This window comes from Gymnoscopelus microlampas (genome assembly GCF_963454915.1).
Source record: "Gymnoscopelus microlampas genome assembly, chromosome: 24".
NCBI classification, from domain to species: Eukaryota; Metazoa; Chordata; class Actinopteri; order Myctophiformes; family Myctophidae; genus Gymnoscopelus; species Gymnoscopelus microlampas.
The window spans coordinates 32219863-32244223 of NC_139961.1; the positions used below are offsets into that span (position 1 = coordinate 32219863).

The window sequence follows — 24361 nt, forward strand, 5'->3', positions numbered from 1 at the left end:
TAAAGCTCCATTTGAAATTGGGATTAACCCCCTCACACATACACCCCACCCCCAGAGTCCCTTCGCTCCACTCTCTTTCTTTCTCTCTCTCTCTCTCTCTCTCTCTCTCTCTCTGGCATTCCTGGGAGGCTATGGAGCTCTGGCACGGTGCTTTAATAGTAATGAAAAGCAGAGAGCTGCATCAAGGAGATAATTGTCAAAGTGCTGGCCATGTGTGAAGTGTGAACGACACACTGTGCCCCTAGAGGAACCCTCTCGCCACCCCCACTTCCATGCCCATCGCTCTCCCCAAGTACCCCCCCCCCCCCCCGTCCCCGTCCCCAAACTCTCCGCCTGCCAAGGATCTAACTGAGAGAGACAGATTAAAAAGCCATGGACTGTTTTGAAGTGTCTACCCCTCCGCTATATCTGATGCCTTTCTTTGTGAGTCTTTATGCGTTCTCTTTGCTTCTGTCTTCTTATTCTGTAGCCATTAGAGTCCTCTATGTAACCTGATTAGAGAGAGAGAGAGAGACAGAGAGAGAGAGTGGGGCTGCCACTCCAGTGGGCTTTTTGCTGAGTAGCCCTGTGGGGACTTGTTACGTTGCAGCATTACGAGTGCATTGTGTCGGGGAAAGAATGCCCGAAACGCATCTTTATGATTGTGCGTGGCACTGGAGCACACAGGCGCAATTGTAGTCTATAGTCTTGCTTGCGCGGTTATACTGCCGTCAGTGTAAATGAAGCTGTATAAACAGCACTGTTAACTGGAGGAGAGGGGGTGTGTGTGTTTTAATTGGACCTCCTGTTGTGAAACACTGTGGCTGTAGCCAGGCCTTAAGCACAAAACTCTTTTGTTATGGATCATTTGGAGGAATTGCCTCAAAACTTTTCTAGGTATTCAGTGTTCAGGCTTAGGTGCTGAATTGTGCCGAGTGGGTGTTGCATGGGTGGCTAGCTTCGTTGTAAATAATGACCACACATGATGTGTTATTAGCTAGAGAGGTGGTGCTGTAACTGCCCTTAATGGTCCTTAAATATCACTAAATGCACTTTTGGCCACCTCTAAGGAGCGTGGTCTTTTCGAACCTCGACGCGGAAAGCCATCCAGGTATTTGATAGAGCACATGCAAATGGCCTCAGACACAGCAGCCAGTCTCTCTTTCCAACAAACCTGCCCCTGTCCGTCTCCAGTCAAACCGCTCATTCAGAGAGCCCCATCGCTGCTGTAGGTTTCCCCTGGAATTCCTCACGCCTCAGCCCAGAGGCGTGGTGCAGGGCAGGGTCGCTGTGTTTTCCCTCGCCCTTTTGATGCCACGCTAAACCCTGATCGAAGTCAGTCGAAAGGGCAGGATGCTGGGTTTCCTGTCGGGGGGTGGGGGAGGGGGGGGGAGAAAAAATCCTGAAAAGATTCCAAATGTAGGCTTGTAAAGGCAACACAAGCTTCTGCTGCTGAGGAACCAGGCTGTCCCATTAAAAAGGCCATTTAAAAAAAAACGCTGGGTGCGATTACAACCACTGGAAACGGCTGTCTAAACAACATGGGAAAATAAACTTGCTCGCTTTTGCGAGAAACCAGCTTTATTTTTCTTTGGCTTTGGTGGACACACCGTGCTATCTGAGCCCCTTATAGGCAAATAATGAACCTCACACATAGATTCACATACACGACAAAATCCTGAGAGTTAATTTAACTCTGAAAGTGTGAAAATGGACCCGTAAGGCAACATTTCTTTTCACTCTCAGAATACAATTTACACTCAGGATTTTGCTGCGCACACACTATTTTCCTTTCAGATGAATTACTGTGTTTGATGAGTTAATGCCTGTGTGAATTTGTTAGACCTATGCATCAACCTCACTTGACTTGCTCCAATTAAGAAATGTCTGTGGTTTAATTCACTGGTTCCAAACGTCTGGTCCAGGGACCACCCGGAGGTCCAAATAGATTAGGTTCCCAAAGATAGAAAAAGAAAAATGTTCTATTTTTCTTTACACTCAGAATTACAGACCCGTAAGGGTCCATTTAGACCCATGGTGGGCCTAAATGGTGACCCCCGGACCAGATGTTGAGAAACAGTGGTTTAATTCATGTCGAGAACACAGTTACGATCAGAGGAGAGTAATTGCAGATGTGAATATGGAAGAGCAGTCTGGCCCTGGTGCCAAGATGCATACCGGCTATTTCTGCCCATAAAGACGCATTCCCCTTATCTCACAGTCCACAAGATTGTACGTGTCACAGTGCATAACAGTACATTACATGAGACATAGGCTATCATTAACCACTTAAACCCTATATACTTTTTTGACCGGGGTCCCCCAGGGGTCTATATTAGGTCCCTTCTTTATTTCCATCTACACCAAATCCCCTTGCCGAAAATAGCTGATCTATAAGCTTATATCATGTTGTGTTGCGGAACGCTTGTAGATCGGCCATTTTTTGCAGAATGTTCGCCTATGACATGCCCAGAATAGAGACGCTAGGGTTAATGTGATTAAGTAGCACTTCATTTCTGAATGAAGTACTGAAATTCAGTATATTGAAGGGTCATTTAAAGAGGGGGCTTTTGAAGGACATACAGAGAAAGGCTTGAGTTCATTGCCTCTCTCCTCCAGGCCTGGGGGACTCACAGTACTGCTGTGTAATCAGATAGAGCTGATAACCTGGCAGCGTAGCAAGCTAGACCAGGCTTCCCAGGACTTGGGTTGAGAGCCACGGCGTTTGCCTTTGTCCTTGTGGAGATCCATCGCTGAGGGACTTTGGCGGAGGCGTCTTTGACAGCTGTTTGGAGGGACGACTGGGACGTGTGACAGCCCAGAGGTCTGGGGACCAGGAGCGTGGAGGGCGGGCGGGGTGGGGGCTCAGGTGCTGTCTCTGCAGATTGGGCTTATCAGCCACGGACAGGGCCGAGGGCCGAGATGGGGTCCCCCGGCGTTCAGCACATTCACCGGGTGACGAGCACTGACAGCCGGGGCCAAATCGCATCTCCACACTAGCTCGATTCACCGAGTCTCCTGAGCACGTGAAGTGATATTTGTGTGTGTGTGTGTGTGTGTGTGTGTGTGTGTGTGTGTGTGTGTGTGGGTTGGTGGCATTGGTGGATGGATGGGGGACGGCGGGCGGGCGGGGGGGCTCTCATGGCAATGATAAATGGGCCACTCACATGATTTTGCATATCCCGCGGTGTGTGTGTGTGTGTGTATGATGTCCTTTAGTGCCAGTGGCTGTATGAGAAAGAAGTAAGCCACTCTAATGTAGTGGTGGCCCTGTGAGATAATTGAATTGATGGAGCCCTTGGGGTACGGCGGGGCCTGGACTTCTAGTGAATAACACACTGTTTAGGTTCAGACATATTTACATGAGATAAGTCATCTCAAAGAACACCACAAGCTTTGATGAATCGCTTCTCACAGTGTGATCTTTGTCCTGTTATCATTCACTTAAACAGTGTGATCTTTGTCCGGTTAACGTTCACTTACAGTGTGATCTTTGTCCGGTTAACGTTCACTTACAGTGTGATCTCTGTCCTGTTACCATTACTTACAGTGTGATCTTTGTCCTGGTACCGTTCAATTACAGTGGGATCTTTGCCTGGTATCATTCAAACACAGTGTAATCTTTGTCCTGTTACCATTTACTTACATTGTGATCTTTGTCCCGTTACTATTCACCAATCCAAACGTGGTTTATTTTAAAGGGCCCCTCTGTTTGTTTTAAATGCACTGTACAATATCTTTCTGTGACTCATTTGACCTCTCATTTCAGAGGAATTGTGTGTGTGTGTGTGTGTGTGTTTGTGTGTGTGTGTGTGTGTGTGTGTGTGTGTGTGTGTGTGTGTGTGTGTGTGTGTGTGTGTGTGTGTGTGTGTGTGTGTGTGTGCCAGACAGCCACAGCCTCCCCCTGTTACAGTTTCATCTGACACACACACACACACACACACACACACACACACACACACACACACACACACACACACACACACACACACACACACACACACACACACACAGAGAGAGAGAGAGCCCACCCTCCATGTTTTATTTATGAATGAGGAACCTGTGCTGTGTATTGTATCCCTCATGTTTGCCTTAGCAGTGAGCCAGAGGTCCGCCTCAGGTCCTTTGATTAAGCAAAGAGCCTCAACCCAGGGTTTTCTGTCTAATGAAGAGATTACTGAGTCAGAACCCCCCATACCCCCCCCCCCCCCCCCCCCACACACACACACACACACACCCTTAGTCAATCACACGCACGCGCACACACACACACACACACACACACACACACACACACACACACACACACACACACACACACACACACACACACACACGACATAAAGGCAAGCATTCGGGAAGCGCAGTCATCACACATGGACACACACGCGCGCACGCAACCTCACAGATAAACCCAGTGCATGCACCCACTCTCTGTGATAACATTGCACGGTGTGCGTTCTCCTTTTGTGAGGTAGAGACAGCAGCATTATGGGCCCAAGAGCAGCCGGGGAGGCAGAGGTCCCTAATTAATTTACAATCCTCCATGGATCATGGAGCTATCAGGGGGGTTAGAGAGCCCTGGGTAATTCAGCTAGGGTAAATAATGTTATAATCAAATGCTGTCCAATTACTGAGAAGGCAAGGTTCATTCTGGACTAAATTGCAACTACATTACAATCCTGCTCACTGCAGAAATTTGATTTGTTGTGTTGTGACTTTTACTCAACTGCAATAACCTAATGTTCTTTTTTTGTTTTAAAACTGTGCACTCTACATTATATCATATTTTTACATACAGTACATTTAGTATATTGAAATCAATACCATCTGTCTCTCCATTGAGTCTTTCTAGAGAAAGCTTTACATATATGATAGATGATTAATGTTGTATTATATTGATTGAAGATTCTTTATCAGCCAGGAAATGAGACCAGGCTGGATAACAATAAAGGCCTAAATTAATCCGGAAACATACAATCCGGGCTTTGAAAAAAATCCATACAGCTAAAGAGGTCTGTTTAGAATCCAGCCTCTGCCATTTCCTAGATTATAAGACCTGTTCCATCAGATATGACATTTTATTACAACCAGTGCATTCATTGTTTGATACCACACTGGCTTTGTTTGGGAACATAACTGCCAGACATAAGTTTTCTTCAGGAAACGGTTGCCCTCTGCTGGAGAAAAAGGGTAGTACAGACTATTCACACAGTAGTTGTGACAGCCAAGTCATACTAGTGGATTATCCTCTCAATCGCTGGATTAACCTCAGCAAATGTTCTCACAGACATTTGCCAAGCGTGCTGTCATCACATCTCATCTCACTGTTGACTTTAGAAGCATCTTCCCAGGCTGTTACCGTATATGCATGTTGCTTTGCAGCTTATGGCTTGGGACTGAGCAATAATATGCTTTCAATTAGCACGCCGGCTATCACAAGACAAAGCCAAAGCCAATGAAGTCTGTGCAGACAATAAATACTTCATCTGTGAAACTGTGCAATGTATTGCCTGGGCTCACTGGCCACATAAAGATATGGTAATGCTTGATTTAATGGCTCTCGGCCCTGTTAAATCGTTGAAATTATATATTGAACAAAAGCAACTGAGAGCATTTTACTATTATGTAGGCAATAAATTCAGTGTTGTTATTGAAGCTTTTGGCTGAGGCTCTGTTGGTAGATGTGAAGTGGCGTGTGGTTTATGCCTGGGGCTCCAGTAAAGGCAATATGAGCAACAAAAACCAGGTTTAAGGCTACCGTTCCTTTGTGTGAATCCAAGGCAGTGAACAATGCTGTAAGCAAAGTTTAATGCATGTGCAGCCGCAGCAATGTGCATTAATGGGGGTTTGTGGAGAGGTGAAAATGTGAGTAAATACTGAAAACTGATACACTAGTTGTGTGAAGTGTTTGTTTGTTCTTATTGTTAAAAGCACAAATGTTTTTGGCGTATGATGAAGACAAGAGCGTGTGACGTCTGATGTGTATATTAAATTAGTGAAGTTAATGGATAAATGATTAGTGTCTCTCTTCTCATGATTGCTTGATGAGTTAAAACGACAAACAAAATGAAAAAACAACCATGCCTTGCTTTGGTCTACTCTTTGGTCTTTGCTGTTCATCTCACTGTATCCCAAGCCCAGTTTCCATAGAGAGAGAAGAGAAGGAGCCAGGAACTACTTTGGTTTGGATCCAGCTATATAGGTCCAGCTCTTGGCACTGGGGTTGTGGTGCTTTATGTGTCTGTAGTGCTGAATTTACAGCCACCATTATTCCTGACAGGGGGAGCCTCCCCATTGCGTAAAGAGGCGCTCCACATAGTAGTCATGGATTTATAGTCACGCTGAGGACCAGAACTGTTTTTTTTTTTTTGTGGTGACTTGGGTTTAATGCGCTCTCTTCCCATCTCCCCAACTCCATGCGTTCACAAACAGGATTACTGCCAAGTCACTCACTGCACAGCGAAGCATTATTGTTTACTGTTTGGCATTAGGACAGTTTGGACATGGTTTTGAAAAAATGTTACTTGTTTGTTTTTTGTTTTTTTTACTTAATTTTTATCCCACGATTTTGTAACCCTTTTTACACCCGGTGCCAATTTGCTAAGTGATCCTGGGCACTACACCCCCCCCACCAGCCTGTTACTTGTTTGTTTTAATTGCTTGTTTTATTGAAAGCAGAAAACATCTAGCTATTTCCTCGGTTGTTTCAAATTTTACCGTATACTAGCAATACCGCTTTCTAGTTTTAGTTTTGTTCTTGGCCAATAAAAGACATTCTGATTGTGTCCTTCCTTGCAATTTTCCTGAATACAAATGACCAATAGGTCATTTTAATTCAGGAATATTTTTGTCTTTTCTTACTGTTAGTGATAGTAATGTTGTGTCGGGCTACTAAATTAATCAATCAGTCAATCTCTTTTGCTGTGCACAAGGCTGACGCAATGAACAAAGCAGTGCTCCCCGCTGTAGGGGTGTCCATACTCACTGCAACGGTATGGATAGTAGCTTCAGTAAGCATATCCACTTGACACAGTAGTTATGATCCCATTTCACCACTAGATGTCCCTGTAATGCTTCCATATGGAGCTAAAGCCCACATGGCCACATTGTGTGGACCATTGGCTTGAGGGGCTTCACCATCACATTCTCATCAGTATTATGATAACGAGTTCATTCACAATTCAAAGATTTTTTGTATCACAATCTGGACTTTTTTCTTCTTCTTTTTTTTATGCTGCAGGCGCAAAATACAAAGAAGAAATTGCAAGGTCACAATCAGTATACTTTTTTATTGGCCAAGAACCATTTCCAAAATGAATATTTGTGGAAACTACACTCAACATCAACATCAAACCCAATGAAATCAACTATATTGTTGCAGAAAACGTGTGGAAGTAGGCACATGGCGTGGACAATCAATATATTTCATTTTAGAACGATTATGGCTTTCTGAATTTAGGGACTATTCTCTGTGTTTGTTGCCCTTCTGGCCCATCCTCAGGACTGATTATGAAGACTGTAGTGTCCAACCCAATATCAAAATGATTGAATCAAGTGATAACACAACACATGTAGCCACTAGCCTCCAGTTTAAATCTATGCTGCTGTGGTTTGGAAATGACTCACATCCCTGCAGCTTATATCCATCCAGTGCTATACAGTAATAATTCAGTAGGCTATGGGGAGATTCAGATTTTCTTGTCAAGCAAGACAATACTTTTAAGTACAGTTCTAATTCAGATCTGTCATGTCTTAAATACTGGTGCCTCAGTTGAATCAAAAGGATAAGCACTTCTTTCCTTTTGAAGTACTCCTCGGTGCTTGGTAATCTCTTAGAGCCTGAACAATGTTCATGTTTAAACGTTTTTTTTTTGTTTGTTTCTTGCGATGGTATAATTCCAACTGAAGTAAATAAATCTGCAGCTAAGAAAATGCAAAGCTGGAACGCTCAAGCCGGACTGTCATAAACAGTCAGGACAATACCGTGGCTTTGGGAAGAGATTGCCTGGGCTAAATTGAAAGATCCTCGCTCTGTGTGCTTTGTCACAGGAAAACCCACTTGTAATCTCAAACGTCTTACTCCTTAAGAAACGAGTCTGCAGGCACAGAGCCCAAAGTCTTTGAAGGTTTTTTTTTAGGCAAGGACGCTTTTCTTTCGGGAGAGACGGTTGAAGCTGACGAAGCAGAATCCTGCGTAACAGTGGGGGAAAGCAGGCTTGGGTGTGGAATCTTCCCGTAACAGTTAAAAAAGGTTACGCTAGACTAACCGATCTGTAGAAGAGACCCATCTCTGTCGTCTGTGATGATGGGGTTATTAAGCCATGCAGTAGCAGACAAATCACGCACTGACACCTTGTCTTAGCACGACGCCACAGAGGCCTTGCACTGCAACAGCGCTAAGCTGAGGTGAAGGGAGGCATGCAAGAGCGGACTTTATTGCCATCTCGCTTTACCCCTAGTTTTTCTTTGCCATAGCAACTGAGAGCAGGGAAATAGCAAAATAGGAATAGCTGTTCCGGTAACTTATGAGCTGTGAACAAAAGCAATAGAGGGGCTTTTTTCCCAGATCAGGACGTTAGGCTCGAAATAGTAGTGATAAAGATAAGTCAGCTCTCAGGAGATATAATACCAATGTTCTTACTGCTGCAGTAGACTATTGGCAATGATGTAATGTTGCCACTGATGATGAACAAACACACACATACAAAGAGGGGAAGGTTCAGTTAAGGCCGCTGTCTTTAGATCCGTGTGTACAAGTCTTTCTCCTCAGTGTCTCTCTCCTAGCTCTTCTCCTGCCTGTAAATAGGCACATGTGTGGTAACGGTGAACAATTTAGCATGAGAACACCAAAGTGTGAGGCCTCGATGTCATTATTCTTCACCATTGGTGTCATTCTTAACCACTTAAACCCTCTAGACCAGTGGTTCTCAAAGTGGGGTCAGGGGACCACCAGGGGTCCTTGGGGGGTTTCCAGGGAGTCCCCAGCAAAATGAGTTACCGTGTCTATTTAAAAAATAGCAGATATACAAGCTCACAGCGTGTCACTTCGTGCCGCGCTGCAAGCTTGTACATCTGCTATTGTAGAAAAAAATTGAAAGTGTTTGACAAATTCGGGAACATTTAGAAATTTTGAACACAAATCTTCTCTTCTGGGGGTCTCTGGCGCAAAACATTTTCAGATGGGGTCCATAGCCAAATATATATCAATTTGGGGGTCCTTGGCACGAAAAAGTTTGAGAACCACTGCTCTAGACTTAGTAAACCGGACCCGAGTTGGCTCTGTACTTGGACCGCTTTTTTCTCTCGACACCAAATTGCGTCGTAAGCTGGTAGATCTGCTTTTTTTTGGCTAAAGTTCCTGCCAGAATGTGGATGCTGGGGATCAAGAAAAAGGATGAACGTTGTTTAATCAAAGACATAGTGCTGCTGTTTCAGTAGGACAGAGAGCTGACCCTTCCCCTCTTTGTATGTGTGTGTGTGTGTGTGTGTGTGTTTGTCCACAGCGAGAGAAATTGATCCATGAGCTAGAGGAAGAGCGACGCCTTCGACTGGACAGCGAGAAGCGTCTCCGCGAGGTGACGGAGGAGTCGGAGCTGGGACGGGTGCAGATGGTTTTGCTCCAGCAGCACTTCTCCAGGTAACCCCTGTTGTTTTTCTTTTCAGTTTAATGTGAAAAGTGTTGAAAAGTGAATAATGGTGAAAGAAAAATGAGACGCTACAATTCAGGCTCTCACAAATAATAGACCTTGTTCATTGTGAAGTGACAAGCCAACATAAAATGTAATTACTGTACATAAAGTACATGGACATAATAGTACTTAACTCACATACTGCACAACAAAAACAGTACAATGCCGGACATACTGTGCCTTCAGAAAGCAGTACCTTCAGTACAGGCCAAACAGAGGCTAGCTCAAGGATGGTAAAGGCTTACACTAGACTAGGGTGTGTGTGTGTGTGTGTGTGTGTGTGTGTGTGTGTGTGTGTGTGTGTGTGTGTGTGTGTGTGTGTGTGTGTGTGTGTGTGTGTGTGTGTGTGTGTGTGTGTGTGTGTGTGTGTGTGTGTGTGTGTGTGTGTGTGCACACACGCGTGCATGCGTGCGTGTGTTCTAGACTCTCACAGGCTACAATCATACAGCAACCGTCCAGTGACAGTGGAATAGACACACGAAATACGGGGAAGACATTCAGCAAAGTGTCCGGCTGGCTGAATCAAACCAGGGAATAGCTAATCAGAGCATGTGGTGTGCCATTCCGCTATCGGGTTGCCTTAGATGTTCACATTATTATGAAACTTTATGGAAATGATCAGTAGGCCGCTCTGAAGGGAGGATTACGTTTTGGGTCAAAAAGATCAAAGGTCAAGGTCACAAACAAGGTCAAAGGTCCAGATCGAGAACAGATGTTTTGATCTTCATGAAACTTGGTGGGAATAATCAGTAGGCTGCCCCGAAAAGATTGTGACGTTTTGGGTCAAAAAGGTCAAAACGTGACATCTTGCGAGCTTGTAGATCGGCTAATTTTTTGGTGAAGAGATTTGGTGTAAAGGGATAAAAGGTGGGGGCCTAGTATAGAGCCCTGAGGCAAGGGATCCTGATCAACTAATATAAGTATATAGGGTTTAAATCACCCTCTCTGCAGTGACCTCTACTTCACAAGCTTATCCTCCCATCATGCACCCGCTGAGGCGTGACAGTGCGGCCTCGCAGCTCGGGAGTCGGCAACTCTTTATTTCTGAGCTGAAATTGACGGCGTAATTAGGGCGATAGGCGTTCGCCACATCACTCATGCACAGAATAACCAGGGAAATTCACATTGACTGCTTATCTCCTCATTAAGTTAGAAGAGAAAATCCTGCACATTTTAACGGTCTCCGAGTTATAGTTCGGAACTTGGGATGGAGTCCCTTTGCGGGGGAGATGTGAAATATGAAAGCGCCGTTTTGCAGATTTATCGCGCACTAAAATACGTGTCATTGACGTTGCCGAAGTACGTTCCCAACGACATTCTCCCGGTTATAGCTTACTTTCCGCTTGCTCGTAGCGCTCATAGCATGATTGCGGAGTGAGCAACAGCCACTGTTGTGTGGAAGTGTCAGCGGCCCGGCGGCACAGCACATGGTCCGTGAAATGACGCCGCTATCAGCAGTGTTCCATCGGAACGGCGTGGAAATTGCTCGACTCGAGAATGTATCGATCAGCAGGAATCGTAGTTTAAACCTTGCCATCTGTACTTTTCCACAGCTTCCCTCAGACTACTTTTTTTTAGTACCGTGTGTGATGGGTCTGCATTTTTATTGCACCTTTACCCAAAGAGCTTTTCAATTTGAGTTACATCAACCCATTTACACACACATTAACACACCACTGGAAGAGGCAGAAAAAGAAAGAAAAAAGTTATTGTATCTTCCCCAGGGTAAATTACTTTTATGCATTCACCCAGCAGGTGGCTTGCTCAGATGAGCACTTGGTGAGTATAGCTTTTAGGGGTTAAGTGTCTTGCCCAGGGACACTTAACACATAGACTGGCTGGGCTAGGGCTGCAGACTGTGGACCTTCTGACTCCCAGAGGCCTCTCTGCCCATGCAACGATGCAAGCCTCCCCCCCTGCTCATTGGAAGCAGTTAGGGGTTCAGTGTCTTGCTCAAAGGCCACTGAGCCACTGACGGCCACTGTACGATTGGCGGTTAAACACAGGCACCTCCATCTGTGAACCTAGTGTTGAATTTGTCACATTGTTTTGTCACACCTAGACGGGGGGAGCAGCTCTGTGCTTTTGGGAGATACACTTGATTTCTGTTAAGACGCTTGAATTGAGGGACCGCGGTGGTGAACCGGTACATAGTGGGAGTGAGACAAGACTCCCATGTCTGGCGGCCAAGGCAGGGGAGACGGTGGAATTCTATTAGGAGTGAAATATATAACGCTTTATCCCCTGATTGGGTCCTGCACCGGTCCCCCTGCGGTGACGGATGAATCCGTCGCCATGGCGAATGTCATCCAGATGGATTGTTCTCATTGGTCGCTGCTCAGACTGCTCGTACCGAGCGCTCAACGGTATGGATTCCATTATGTCCTTAAAAAGTGCTTATCGGAGAAAGGCACCTCCCTCCCCCTCCTCCGCCACCTCACACGGCCGTTGTCATTCCCCCCGTGTGTGACTCATTGCTATCGCGCTGGATCGCTGCAATTTTTTTGGCGGCACCGTGCTATCAGCGCGTCTCTAGAGAGAAGTTGTCGCTCTGCTGTACTCTCGCTTCCGTCCTGACCAGACGACTCGTGTCTCCCTCAACCTGCACCTGGCAGAATGAAGCTGAAAGGATGTCAGCCTCTGTCTCTTGTCTAAATCTTTAACCACTTGAACCCGAGCGTCCCTATTCTTGACATGTCATAATAGGCGAGCATTCGGAGAAAATAGACGATCAGCAAGCTCACAACGCATCTCATTGTGAGCTTGTGCACTGTGAGCTTGGTGAAGAGATTTGCTGTAGAGGGGAAAAGGAGGGGGAAATACAGAGACCCCTGGGGGACCCCGGTCAACAAAGTATGTAGGGTTTAAGTGGTTAATCTTTACTTTAAACTGTAAAGAGTCGTCCACACCATGCACTATATTGTTCTCTTCTTCGTTATAGTTGTGGTGTGGAATCTGCCATCCACTTGAGTTTAGAACGATCTTTAAAGCGTATAGTTACAGTTATAGTGCTTGGTGTGGACAGCCCTTTAACTCCATGTTGTATCTACACATGGATGAGCGCGTGTGCATGTGTGCCGTTTACACGGTCTTATGATCATACAGCATCAGCATATCTGTTCTCTCCTATACCTGAACGCTGCCAGTGGATTAGAACGCTTACATGGCAGCCAATAATCGGTGGTGTGGAGCCCCGGGAGCAGCAGATGGGACATCAGTGTGGTCACTTTAATTAGGGGCTTACCAGCCAGCCAAAACTCGGTCACTGGGCTACACAGAATCGTCCATGTGAACCTTTACCCCAGTTGTGTCTGCCAACATTGCTGTTCTCAGTTATTGGCAGACGGATACCACACACACACACACACACACACACACACACACACACACACACACACACACACACACACACACACACACACACACACACACACACACACACACACACACACACACACACACACACACACAGACACGTACACACACACAACCAATGAAACAAATTTTTCACACACAAAAACAAGCATAAGCACATGTGTGAACAAGTACACATGCACCCTTAGATGTATATACACGTGCCGTTATTAGTTTTGTGTCGCTCATTGGTCCATTAGTTCTCACTTATTTTAGATCATGCGCACAATGGACTCTTACACCTCAATTTTGTTACACTTTCACACTTAAATTAACACTTCAGCTTGTATTGTGTGGCGTTTAAGAGAGACTTCACACCATAAGATGAATGCAATGATATTTATTGATAAATACAGATGATGACATGAATGCAGTAGTATGCATGTATGAATGGTAATACAATTATATTAGATTCTGTAAGTTAGAACACTTTGGCGCGGGCCCCATCGCAGGAGAAGAATCAGATCAGATCCGTCCTGATCAGATCCTGCCTACTGAAGGCAGGGGGCTCTTCAGGAGCCCGCCCCCTGTCGATAGGGGCAACTTGGTGGTGCCTGCCGCTTGGGCGGTGTCGGGGAGGCGGTGGGTGACCTGAACAGAGAGCATGAGAACGAGTGAGACAAGGAAGGAGGAGGAGTTCTTTTAAAGGGACTGTCAATCAGCTCAGCTGATCTGATTGGAGCAGACTAATGAGGTGATAGGTGAGGAATTACATTTTGCTCAGTCTCTCTGTTGAACTTAATAAAAGTTAATAAAAAACTCCTTTAACTTTATCCATTATCTCATATTTTATGCATATGCGTTAGGCTATATAATGTGTCTTCTGTCTTGCCTTCTGGGAATTGGCACCTCGCCCCGAGTCCAACTTGGTCCATCTCAATCCATCCTCTTTAGAGATAATACTCTTTAGAGATAATGCTCGCAAATCAAGAATGCGTGGAATCTTTTAAATAGACTGGAGTCTATTTGAGTATAACTAATTAAGTGGGAGCTGTGCCTCGAACGATGACACTGGGTCACAAGCTCGAACGATGGAAGGTGGCCCAATATACGTAAGTTACAATAAATAACAGTTATCTATGCGTGTCTTAACGGAGGGGGGGCAGACGCAGTGAAAGTCACTGTAAATGAAGAGATTCGCTCATATATGGCTAAGTGCCCTTGTGATGTTTGCACATTTATTATCTGCGTTCACGGAGAGGTGTTCTGTGAGAATGTGGGGGAGAACGGTAATGAGCTGCTTGTTAGGGGAGCGCTTTATGGTGTGACACATACAGGAAGACACGCACGCACGCACGCATACATTGAAAAGATCAGAGACGTGCTACAGGAGCCAGACAAACTCCAGGGAGTGTGTGTGTGTGTGTGTGTGTGTGTGTGTGTGTGTGTGTGTGTGTGTGTGTGTGTGTGGGGGTGGGTGTGTGGGTGGGTGGGTGTGCGTGCACATATGTGTGCAGGTGTGCGTGCACATATGTGTGCGGGTGTGCGTGCGCGCGTGTCTGTGTGTGTGTGTGCGCGCGTGTGTATGCGCGTGTGCTCGCACGTTCGTCTTTGCCTCTGCAGCTTTCTCTGTGGCAGGGGTTGAATGTAGGGCAGAAACTCGATCAAAACAATTGCCCGAAGCGGGACGTCTGGCTTTCTCCCCCACATCTCTTCACGGGCAGTAGGTGCTTTGCAGCAGGGCCTTCCTGTGTTTTCACCGCTGTCCCAGGATCACAAAGTCTGCATTCCTCAAGTGAGCTCGCCGCTTCCACCCCGTTCTGCCCCAGACACAGGCACATGCACTTACCCACTTGAATATATACATATCCCACCCTGTGCGCGTGCATGCACGTTCACACACACACACACACACACACACACACACACACACACACACACACACACACACACACACACACACACACACACAACCACACGCGCGCACTCACCCTTCCCCCCAGCTAAGTGAGCTCTTAGCCCTGTGTGGGTCACATGTTTAGCCCCTCCTGACTTGGGTCAACCCCCGCACCCCCCCCCAGGTCTCCACCACCAGTAGCGCACGGCCTGGCGTCATTAAACTACAAGGGATTAGTGAGAGACTCCTACAGCCCTGCAGCCATCTCAACCCTCACCCAGGATACCACGCCACTTCAGTGGACAGGACAGGACAGGACAGAACAGAACAGTGAAGTGAAGAGGACTAGTTCATCAACAGGAGGCCTTGTCTCACTTAACAGGTGACAGAGAGAGAGACAGAGAGGCAGAGGGACAGATCTCTGCAGAGGCAGAAAGTGAAAATAGACACAGTCAGTAGACAGTGCATAGCGTAATCTGCAGCGGACGTGTTCATGTGGACATTACTGGAGGTGAACTAGACTTCTGCCATGCAAGGAGACACTCAGGCTTGAGACACTTCTCTCGCGTCCATCTTTTCTTTTGTGTCCACGGGCCAGTAGAATGTCCTGTCGGCAAACAGGGACAGAGGGGCCACTGGGGGCCCCAAGCCAATGTCTCACCTGAGGATGAGGGAGACGGGTCTAAGGTAACCAATGAAACAAATGTTTCTGTGTTGTTTTATTTTTGTCTTTTTCTTTTTTGTCTTCAGTTGTTATCAGTAGTTACCAGCACATATAGATTTTGGGTTTTTTGCTTTGTTTAGTTTTGTTTGCCGACCATACACTCTTGAAGACATTCAGGTAGAGCCTGGAGGAATTCGATCTCGAATCAAAACAAAGTGAGTTGCGAAAAGGACTTGTGAACATTCAGGAAGTGGAAGAGCGTGTCTAGACTTTCCTCGACCCCTTTATTCTTTTTCTGCTTACAGAAGGTCAAATCGTGGCATGAATTTTATCCCTCTGTAGCTCTAAAATATTGATGATCTGCTGTCTCCTGCCCGTTTTCTGTTCAATCAAGTAGTTAGTTGCATTCACCCAGGGGCTGCAGTGCCTCAGGAGGTCGATCTGCCGTTTGGGAATCGGTTCCCAGTTCGGTCCTTGGCTTCCCCTGGGTTTGTGTCAAAGTGTCTTTGAGAACCCCTAACTGCTTCCGATGAGCAGGTTGGTGCCTTTCATGGTTGCCTCTGCCGTCGGTGTGTGAATGGGTGCATGTAAAGCACATTTTAAAGCGCTTTTGTTAAAGGTATTATATAAATGCACCATTTACCATTTACCTGGTGAATGGGACCCTGATTAGACAGTGTGGAATCAAAACCTGCAGTGCTTCGCTTCACTCCGTTGATCCGGGTGAGGGTGAGCTCACCCATTGGCTGATTCAAGTGAAGTGTTGAACTCGACTTTGAATCATGCGTGTCTTGAGGAGGTCTCTTCGCGACAGGATGTTGGAGACTTACTGCCGGACTAACAACAACACACGATGAGCAGTGCCTGAGGATTTATGGCTCAACGGTGTATTCGTTCTGCACATGACTCCAAGCATGTGAGAATGTGTGTGTGTGTGTGTGTGTGTGTGTGTGTGTGTGTGTGTGTGTGTGTGTGTGTGTGTGTGTGTGTGTGTGCGCCTGCCTGCCTGCCTGCCTGCGTGTCTGCAGCAAGGCGATGATGCAAACGGGCAGGAATGGCTGTGCTTTTCAAGCCAATACGTGCTGTTTGGACAGTCATGCTCAGATTGAGAAGTCTCCACGGTCTGCTGCAGAGCAAAGTTCTTGCACTGGTATACAGGCCTCTGGCCATGCGGGTTCATGTGCTTCTCTCATCAGCGAATGATGCTGATGCTTAATACAATGAGAGAGTTGAGTGCTGCTGCTGCTGTGTCAATTGTGTGGAATTGTTCTGTTGAATCTGTTTTTTATTATCCCTCTCCAGAGCAACTTAACCACTTAAACCCTATATACTTCACTGCCCAGGGGCCTCCCCATTCCTTTTGCAACAAATCTCTTCACCGGAAATAGACGATCTATAAGTTCACAGCGCATCACGTTGTGAACTTTTACAGAAGCTTACAGTATATAGCTTATAGCCTATTTGCTTACAATTTTTTTTGCTGAATGTTAGCCTATTATGACATGCCCAGAATAGGGACGCTATAGGGTGGTTAAAGGATGCTAACACGATTTTCAACGTTATCTCTACTGTTTACATTTAGCATTGGACTTACTTACGTACTGTGTGTTCCATTAACAGCCATATAACTGAGCAGTCTTCTGTGTCTCTGAAACGCAGTTGAAGTTGTACTGAAAAGTTTACCCCATTGATGTGGGGTCAAATAAATCTGTGAGTGTGAAAACTATTTGTATTTGTAATTAATGCAATGTTCTAGATGCTTAATTTATGCTCCGTCGAACAACGGTGTCGTGTGCAGAAAGTAGCAGATCTACAAGATCACAACACATCGCATACGTGACACGTTGTGAGCTTGTACATTGGCTATTTCCGGCACGTGACAACCGTTTTGTTTCGTCACAAATCTTTGGTCTGAACTAGGCTTTCTATCCTGTTCGTCTATTATGACATGCCCAGTATAGGGACGCTAGGGATCATGTGTATGATAGTGAGCGAGAAGACAATGTTGGACATTCAGTGCTTTGCTCAAGGGCATAAGAGAGCCTGGGGAAGGTCTGCCAATGCCAAAACCACCCTTCCATTGCCCTCTGAAGTGATCAAACAGGGACCAGCCACGCCTATAGCCAAAGCGTTTGAAGATTGGCAAATTCAAAGGGGCCCCCTCCTCAGATTCTGGACCAGCTGTAGGATTTAGTCCGATGAATCGGGTCCCTGTTCAACGCAACACATCTGGGGTCATTAACAAAAAGAGAGGTGGGGGGTGGGTTCTTTGAAGCCACTTGTTCCAATGGCGATGACGATCGTTACACAGATAATAGGCGTCTGGACTATTTTTGGAACACCTTGTATTTATGGGATTTTGATTTGTTGGTCTGACGAATTTAAAGAGTAATTACGTATGATTGTAACTTCCATTGCAACTTTGTTTAGGGTTACTATATAACTTGAGTTGATTTCCAGGCTGTAGGCGAGGTCTCTCATTTGATATAGAATATGTTCAGTTTGCAGTGTACCACATTTGTACATTTATGTGGCTATAGATAGTACATGCAACCTATTACTTGCTTGTAACTGTGTCATGCAGATACACGCACACACTCTGCTAACTCATGGATTAAAAATGCTGATTATGATTTACAGTATGCTAAAAGAGGTCAGCCTTTCGGAATAGAGGGCATCCATCCTTGCATGGCGATAGCATCCCTGTTCTCGTTGGCTTGTGGGACTGTTGTTGCTCACTGATTGTAGCCTCCAGGCAAATGACATAGGATATGCCCTGACCTTATGGATGCCATATAGATGATATTCGTTGGGGCTGACACACATATTCATTGAGTTCAGTCAAGACCTATGTGACTAAGCGATGCGGGCTAATTCTGTTTCTGAAAATCCAGAAGTTAGCAGAGATCATCACTTCTCTGCAGAAAATACAAGTCAACATTCTGTATGATATCATTGTTGTCTCAATCAGTGGCTGATTATATTAAGCCGTGCTTTTCCTCTCAGTGCTAACATCACATTCACATATCCATCTTAGGCACATATATAATGGCGCTTAATAAGTGGAAACGCGCATTAAGCTCCAATCCCAACATTACCGGCAATAATAGTCAACAATAAGAAGAATAAGCTGACATAAAGCACCTGGACAACATCACTTTGATTCTGGAATGATCACATGCACTGAACAGAAGGAGAGAAGTGCTGGTAGCAGAAGAACTAACGAGGGAAATATCCTCCAGAGGTGTAGACAATGCTCACGGGGCCTCTGATGACTGTAGACCTCATCCGCTGTGCCTTATCTCCCACTCAGCCATCTTCCAGTCTTCCATCCCCACGTTCCCAGTGGTAAATGGAGGAGCAGTTGTGGGTCAGCTGTGGCTCCTGGTGTGACCAAAGGGATTCACACTGGCATTCCAAACCAGACTTCCCACTGGCGTCTCTGTCTCCACGTCTGTGTCTGTCTCCATCTCCGTCTGTTTCTCTGTATGAATGTCAGACATCTAGACATCCAGACAGACAGGCTGTCTCTATCTATCTTCCTGTCTCCATGGGGGGCAAACATTCTTGTATAATCTAATAGGATGTTGCATTAAGAGGCAAGAGCTTGATTTTATGATAAAACGATGGCTCATTCGTTACAAGCTTCCTTTGACGTCCGGGGAGGGGGGTCGAAAGTGTTTTATATGGAATCTATTTAACTTACATACAGCTGGCTCCATCCATCCGTCACTTTAATTTCATGTGCTGAAAACGGTGATTGCAAGACTATTGCATTCTGAGCTTCACCATTAAGCCATTGAGTGAAATATGAATGTCTGAACACACTAAACACTTTTTTTTCCTCGGGCATCTCAACCCGTCACGTGGCCCTCATTGAAGGGGTCAAAGGTGCCCGACAAAAGTCAGTGGCCATAAGGGTGAGGATCTTTGTAATGCTACCCCGCTATAACGTGCATGACTGACCTCTGTGCTTTTTACTGCTCCAAGCTGTCCTCACAACACTAAACTGGATGCCTTGCAATAAATCTGTGGAAAGGCTATTTATCTCCCCCTCATTTGGAACGTGTCCTTCCCCTCTGCAGAATGGCCCCCTGTGCATGAGCTCCGTGGGGAGAGAGAAATGCAAAACCAAACAAATGCTTAAAGAGGATAGATATGGCTTAACGTTAGGCTAAGCTGGGTAATTAGCCTGGTGGGCGTGCATATATGCGGAGATTTGCCGGAACCAATTCTGAGGAGAAGAATGGGATATTCCCATGCCAAAGCGGACTGCATGCTGCATGGGGCCCACCGGGGTCATATAAGGCGATTGCGGCCAAATATTGGTCCCACGAGGGGCGCTAATGGCCTCAATTCAGACACACAAGCAGGTGATTGTTCTCCTTGTTTCGATTTCACCAGGATTTGGGTTTTTCCCTCATTGTTCATATGTCAAATCTGATTAGTGGGGTATTGGTTGACCTGAGCTTCTCAAAGTGTTGACAGAGTGAGAGTGTGACCAAAGGGAGACATAGAGTGAGCAAAGTGTGCCGTGTCACACCAGACCGTCCTGTCAATGTGAAACATGGAATTCTTTCAATTCTAGGCTCTGGGCAGATTACTTTTGATTAGTGTGTGATTCTGTGATTTGGGTGTACTTCGCTTTTGTAGACAAGAACGTCTCATTAAATTAATGGATAATTAAAGCAAATCTCGCCAAATCTATGATCTTATCATCAGAGTGCGTTCAAGTACAAACGTATAAGATCGAGTTGAGAAAGACAAAGGCAAGGAAAAAAGAAGAAAATTATAGCACTTGAGTCTTTTCCAAAATTGTGTGTGTGTGTGTGTGTGTGTGTGTGTGTGTGTGTGTGTGTGTGTGTGTGTGTGTGTGTGTGTGTGTGTGTGTGTGTGTGTGTGTGTGTGTGTGTGTGTGTGTGTGTGTGTGTGTGTGTGAAGGGCGTACATTCACTGGGTCTGTGTTTAGCCGGGATCTCTCATCATACGGCAAGTGTAATGACAGGATGCGCCTGCAATCGCTTGTCTAGCACGGAAAGTGTTGGTTTTTGGTAAATCCTCTTAATCCCCAGGGAGCCAATAAAGCCCCATATGTCTGTTACAGACAGACATACATCCACACACACATCCCTTGACTGTGACCAACAAGGCCAGGGGGGAGATCCCCCCTCGTTCTATCCACTCCATCCCTCCGTCCATCCCCACCTCTGATTCTACCACCAGGCCTGCCTCCCAGCAGGTCCTTCTTTGCTGCTGGAGGGTCTTAACATGGGACATATGGGAGAGGGTTTGGCTGCCAGTCCGCTGTCTTCGGAAGAGCCCGTGTTGGATAATGACACGGCAGCGAGAATAAAATGAGAAGAGGGCCGACTCGTCATCAGGGTGATTCCATGACCCCGGGGCGGAGAGACTGAACATGTTCATCACTGTCGATGGAGGGGCGGGGGGATCACTCAGGCTTATATGATGACTGGATGGCCTATTTTATTTATTTATTTTTAACCACAGAGACCCACATTAGAGCAGTCAGCGGTCTGGGTCACTCCAGTGCTGTGACGGCAGCGAGTGGCGCGCTTGTGCGTGCGTTCACATGTCTGTACTGCTCATGGAGCTCAGGGGTTTCTGTGCGGTATTTCTGGCGTTGTTCCGGAAAAACGGCAGCATTAAAAATGGAGGAAGATTCAAGATGGGGTGAGTTGTAACTGTAGTAAACTTTACTATAGAAATGTTTTGGTGCATTTCTGTTGATGAACTTGACCATCTGCAGTTGTGCAGTTGTAACAATATGCCTTGTTCAATTATCCACAGACTTCTTTCGGTAAAGATTTATTCTGCTACTGGTTTTCAGTTATTAGCTTTAAAAGAAATGTGTTTTTGCAGTGGGAGTGGGAAACACCACTCCCCTCCACACGTTGCACTGTGATAGGCAGCTGGGAAGTTGACATGGAGACAAGTTCAGGGAAGGCACAGCATCAAAGCGAGATTCAACACCAACTTTGTCCTCACATACACCACCATCGACGGACACATTCCTGTCATGTCGGTGACAAAATGGAGCAGGAAGCAGGGGGCAGCGGTGGGGGGTGTTAGGCAAGTCTTTTGACATTTGAATAGGCCTGTGGCTATACGATAATGACCGATGCTTGTTAACCAGCCAGACAGTGTGTGTGTGTGTGTGAGAGAGAGAGAGGATGCAGCGCCTCACCTCTAATCGCCCTGCGTGTAAGCAGGCACCACCGGTGCATTCTGATGACATCAAACGTTCCTTGTTCACCTCAGTAGCACGCTGCCCCATCAAAAGCCCGCTTGGCAGCTTGTGGATGTTTGGTGGGTGGTGGGTGGAGGTTGGATGGGCCACTGGTCGACCTCAGGCTGAACATTGATTGAGTCTTAATTGTACTTCCTGGCCTTCTGATGAGCTGCGCGTTTGAAATTCAGCTTGGGCCGTGTTGGGGTCAGCAAAACGTCCCTCACCCCGAATCCCCAACCCCTCCCTTGCTCAATGAGGAAGGCACAACTTTTTCCACTATACTACTTTTTGTATTGTTGTTGTCTTTTTGGGTATATTTGTTGTAGCCTGCTGTGAATGGTTTTGTGCAATTATGTCGAAATCGGATGTAAATACAGAAATAAAGTTTGTTCTCTCACTTGTGAAAAGGCTTTCAGGCCGATGGCATTAGTCACCAATCAGCTTCAGACTACAAACCATCTTTGTTGGGTATTTTATGTGGTTAATAATTAGATTAATCCCGATTAATTACATTTCTTCGAGGAAAATGTATTGTTGAACCCCTAGTAGTTTTGCATTTCCTATGAAGCATATTGTGTGGAGACACTTAATGTGTTTTCCGTGATTACTTTGCAGGAGATTTGCTCTAATGTGCTTTGTTCATTATCTCCCTCTGCGGGGAATATAGATATGGTTATCCACACATTTACATTTCAGCCGTGACTTAAATCTCCCCAGTACTTTGTAATGAACTATTACTTCATTGATTATTATGAAGAGATGGTATTATGTGCTATTTATTGCCATTAGCAATCAGTGCACCGTCAAATGGGATTATCTGGAGGTAATTGTCCGAGGCATTCTTATTTGTTTTGTTGCAATGTGTGAGTCACAGGAGAAAATGAGAGAAGAATTACTAGCCGCTCAACCTAAACCCAGTTATCACAAATCACAATAATAAAATAGAGTAATATTGCCCCCAGCCCCAAGTTGTTAATGTACTTCTTCACACAGTAACTGTGTGCCACAACTTGAAGCTTTGTATCAGATAATGTAGAATAGATAGACAGACAGAATAACTTCATTATTATTTTTGTACTTTATAATTTATAATTTATTAGGAGATACCAGTAAAATCGTGAATTTCACTGCAGTGTTACTGCTGACATTGCCTTCCAGAACAGGTAATTTTAACGCTCGGTGGAGGAAATTTCCTGATTTAATTGCTGAGGCACTACAGATTATAGAGTAGATACAAAGTGTCCTTCATGTATCACCATGTGTTTTTTGTTGGCACACGTTCACCCGACGCCGAGAAGCGTCTTCAAACCAGTCCCACCCAGTCTGGAAGGTTTCAGTCCACGTTAACCACTTGAACCCCAGCCTGCCAATTCTGGGGGGAACATTCGCCCAAAAATAGAATTTCTACAAGCTCACAACGCGCCCCAACGCTATTTTTGCTGAAGAGATTTGGTGTAGACGGGGGGGGAAAAAAGCAGTCCAAGTACAGTTGTAACTCAAGTCTGTTTCACTAAGACTAGAGGGTTTAAGTCTTTGCAGTCATTCAAGCATTCAGATATCTGTGGCTGCCATGCAGCGGGAACGCCACATGATTATACTATCTATGCCTGCTGTCAGTGAGCTTCTGAGCAATCTGTGAGCTTGTAGATCGGCTATTTTCAAATGGCCAAAAATGTATAGGGCTAAAGTGGTTAGTGTATGTTTTGTAATAATAATCAAAATCTACAAAGTAACTAGTAAAAGTTTTCAAATAATTCTAGTGGAGTAAAAGTACAATATTTGCCTCTGAGATGTAGTGGAGTAGAAGTAAAAGTGCTGAAAATTGGAAATACTCCAATAAAGTAAAAATACCTCAAAACTGTACTTAAGTACAGTACTTGAGTAAATGTGCTTAGGTACTTTACACCACTGCCTGCTGTGAGTGACAGGTGACACTCAAATGGAAGCGTCCTCCGGCATTCCATACCACTCTTATTTAGAAGCACAAAGGGCCTCATTCAGGTGTGTGCATGTCGGCGTGCCGAAACAGCCCCAAATCCTCAAGCTGCCGGGGCTTTTTTTTTTTTCGTCTTTTTTTTTTTTTTTTTAACCATCCTGCCACTTAATTATGTAGAGGTCAGTGGGGTCTTGCCAGCTGCTGGTCTGCACACTGACGTGTTGTCTGGAAGTTATGGATATCTTTATGGATATCTGGCCCTGTGTGGTAGCAGGATACAATTAAAAAGTGATTTTTGCATATTATTCTTACATATTCTATACGTTCTATATTTCAAAATCCCTTGTTTTGTTTGGCCTGTATGTTTATGTATGTATGTATGTATGGGGTTTGTGCCTGTGTGTGGGTGACTGGGTGTAGATCATTACCACGTATAAACAAGACAAAGTCCATTGCCAACGAATCAATCTATTCCTTCCTCCATGAGACGTTTCAGATACTTTGCGATTCAGGTACAGCCACCAGCCTATCGACTTTCTGTCCGTAAAGCTCTTCAGCCTCAGTTTATCCACTTGCCCCTGCTGATCAC

At 45.5% G+C, this 24361-nt stretch overlaps 1 protein-coding gene across 5 annotated transcripts in view; it reads left to right on the forward strand.

Annotated features, from left to right (window-relative positions):
• Positions 1–24361, forward strand: part of LOC311041177 (nck-associated protein 5-like) — a 146321-nt gene that overhangs the window by 73592 nt on the left and 48368 nt on the right. For 3 of the 5 annotated variants that reach the window (XM_084051699.1, XM_084051700.1, XM_084051701.1), the window contains one exon: positions 9486–9619. In XM_084051699.1, the coding sequence (XP_083907825.1) occupies positions 9486–9619 (134 nt within the window). Of the gene's footprint in view, positions 1–9485; positions 9620–15187; positions 15610–20816; positions 21278–24361 lie in introns of those variants that run through there. The other 2 variants (XM_084051703.1, XM_084051702.1) reach the window with 2 other exon arrangements.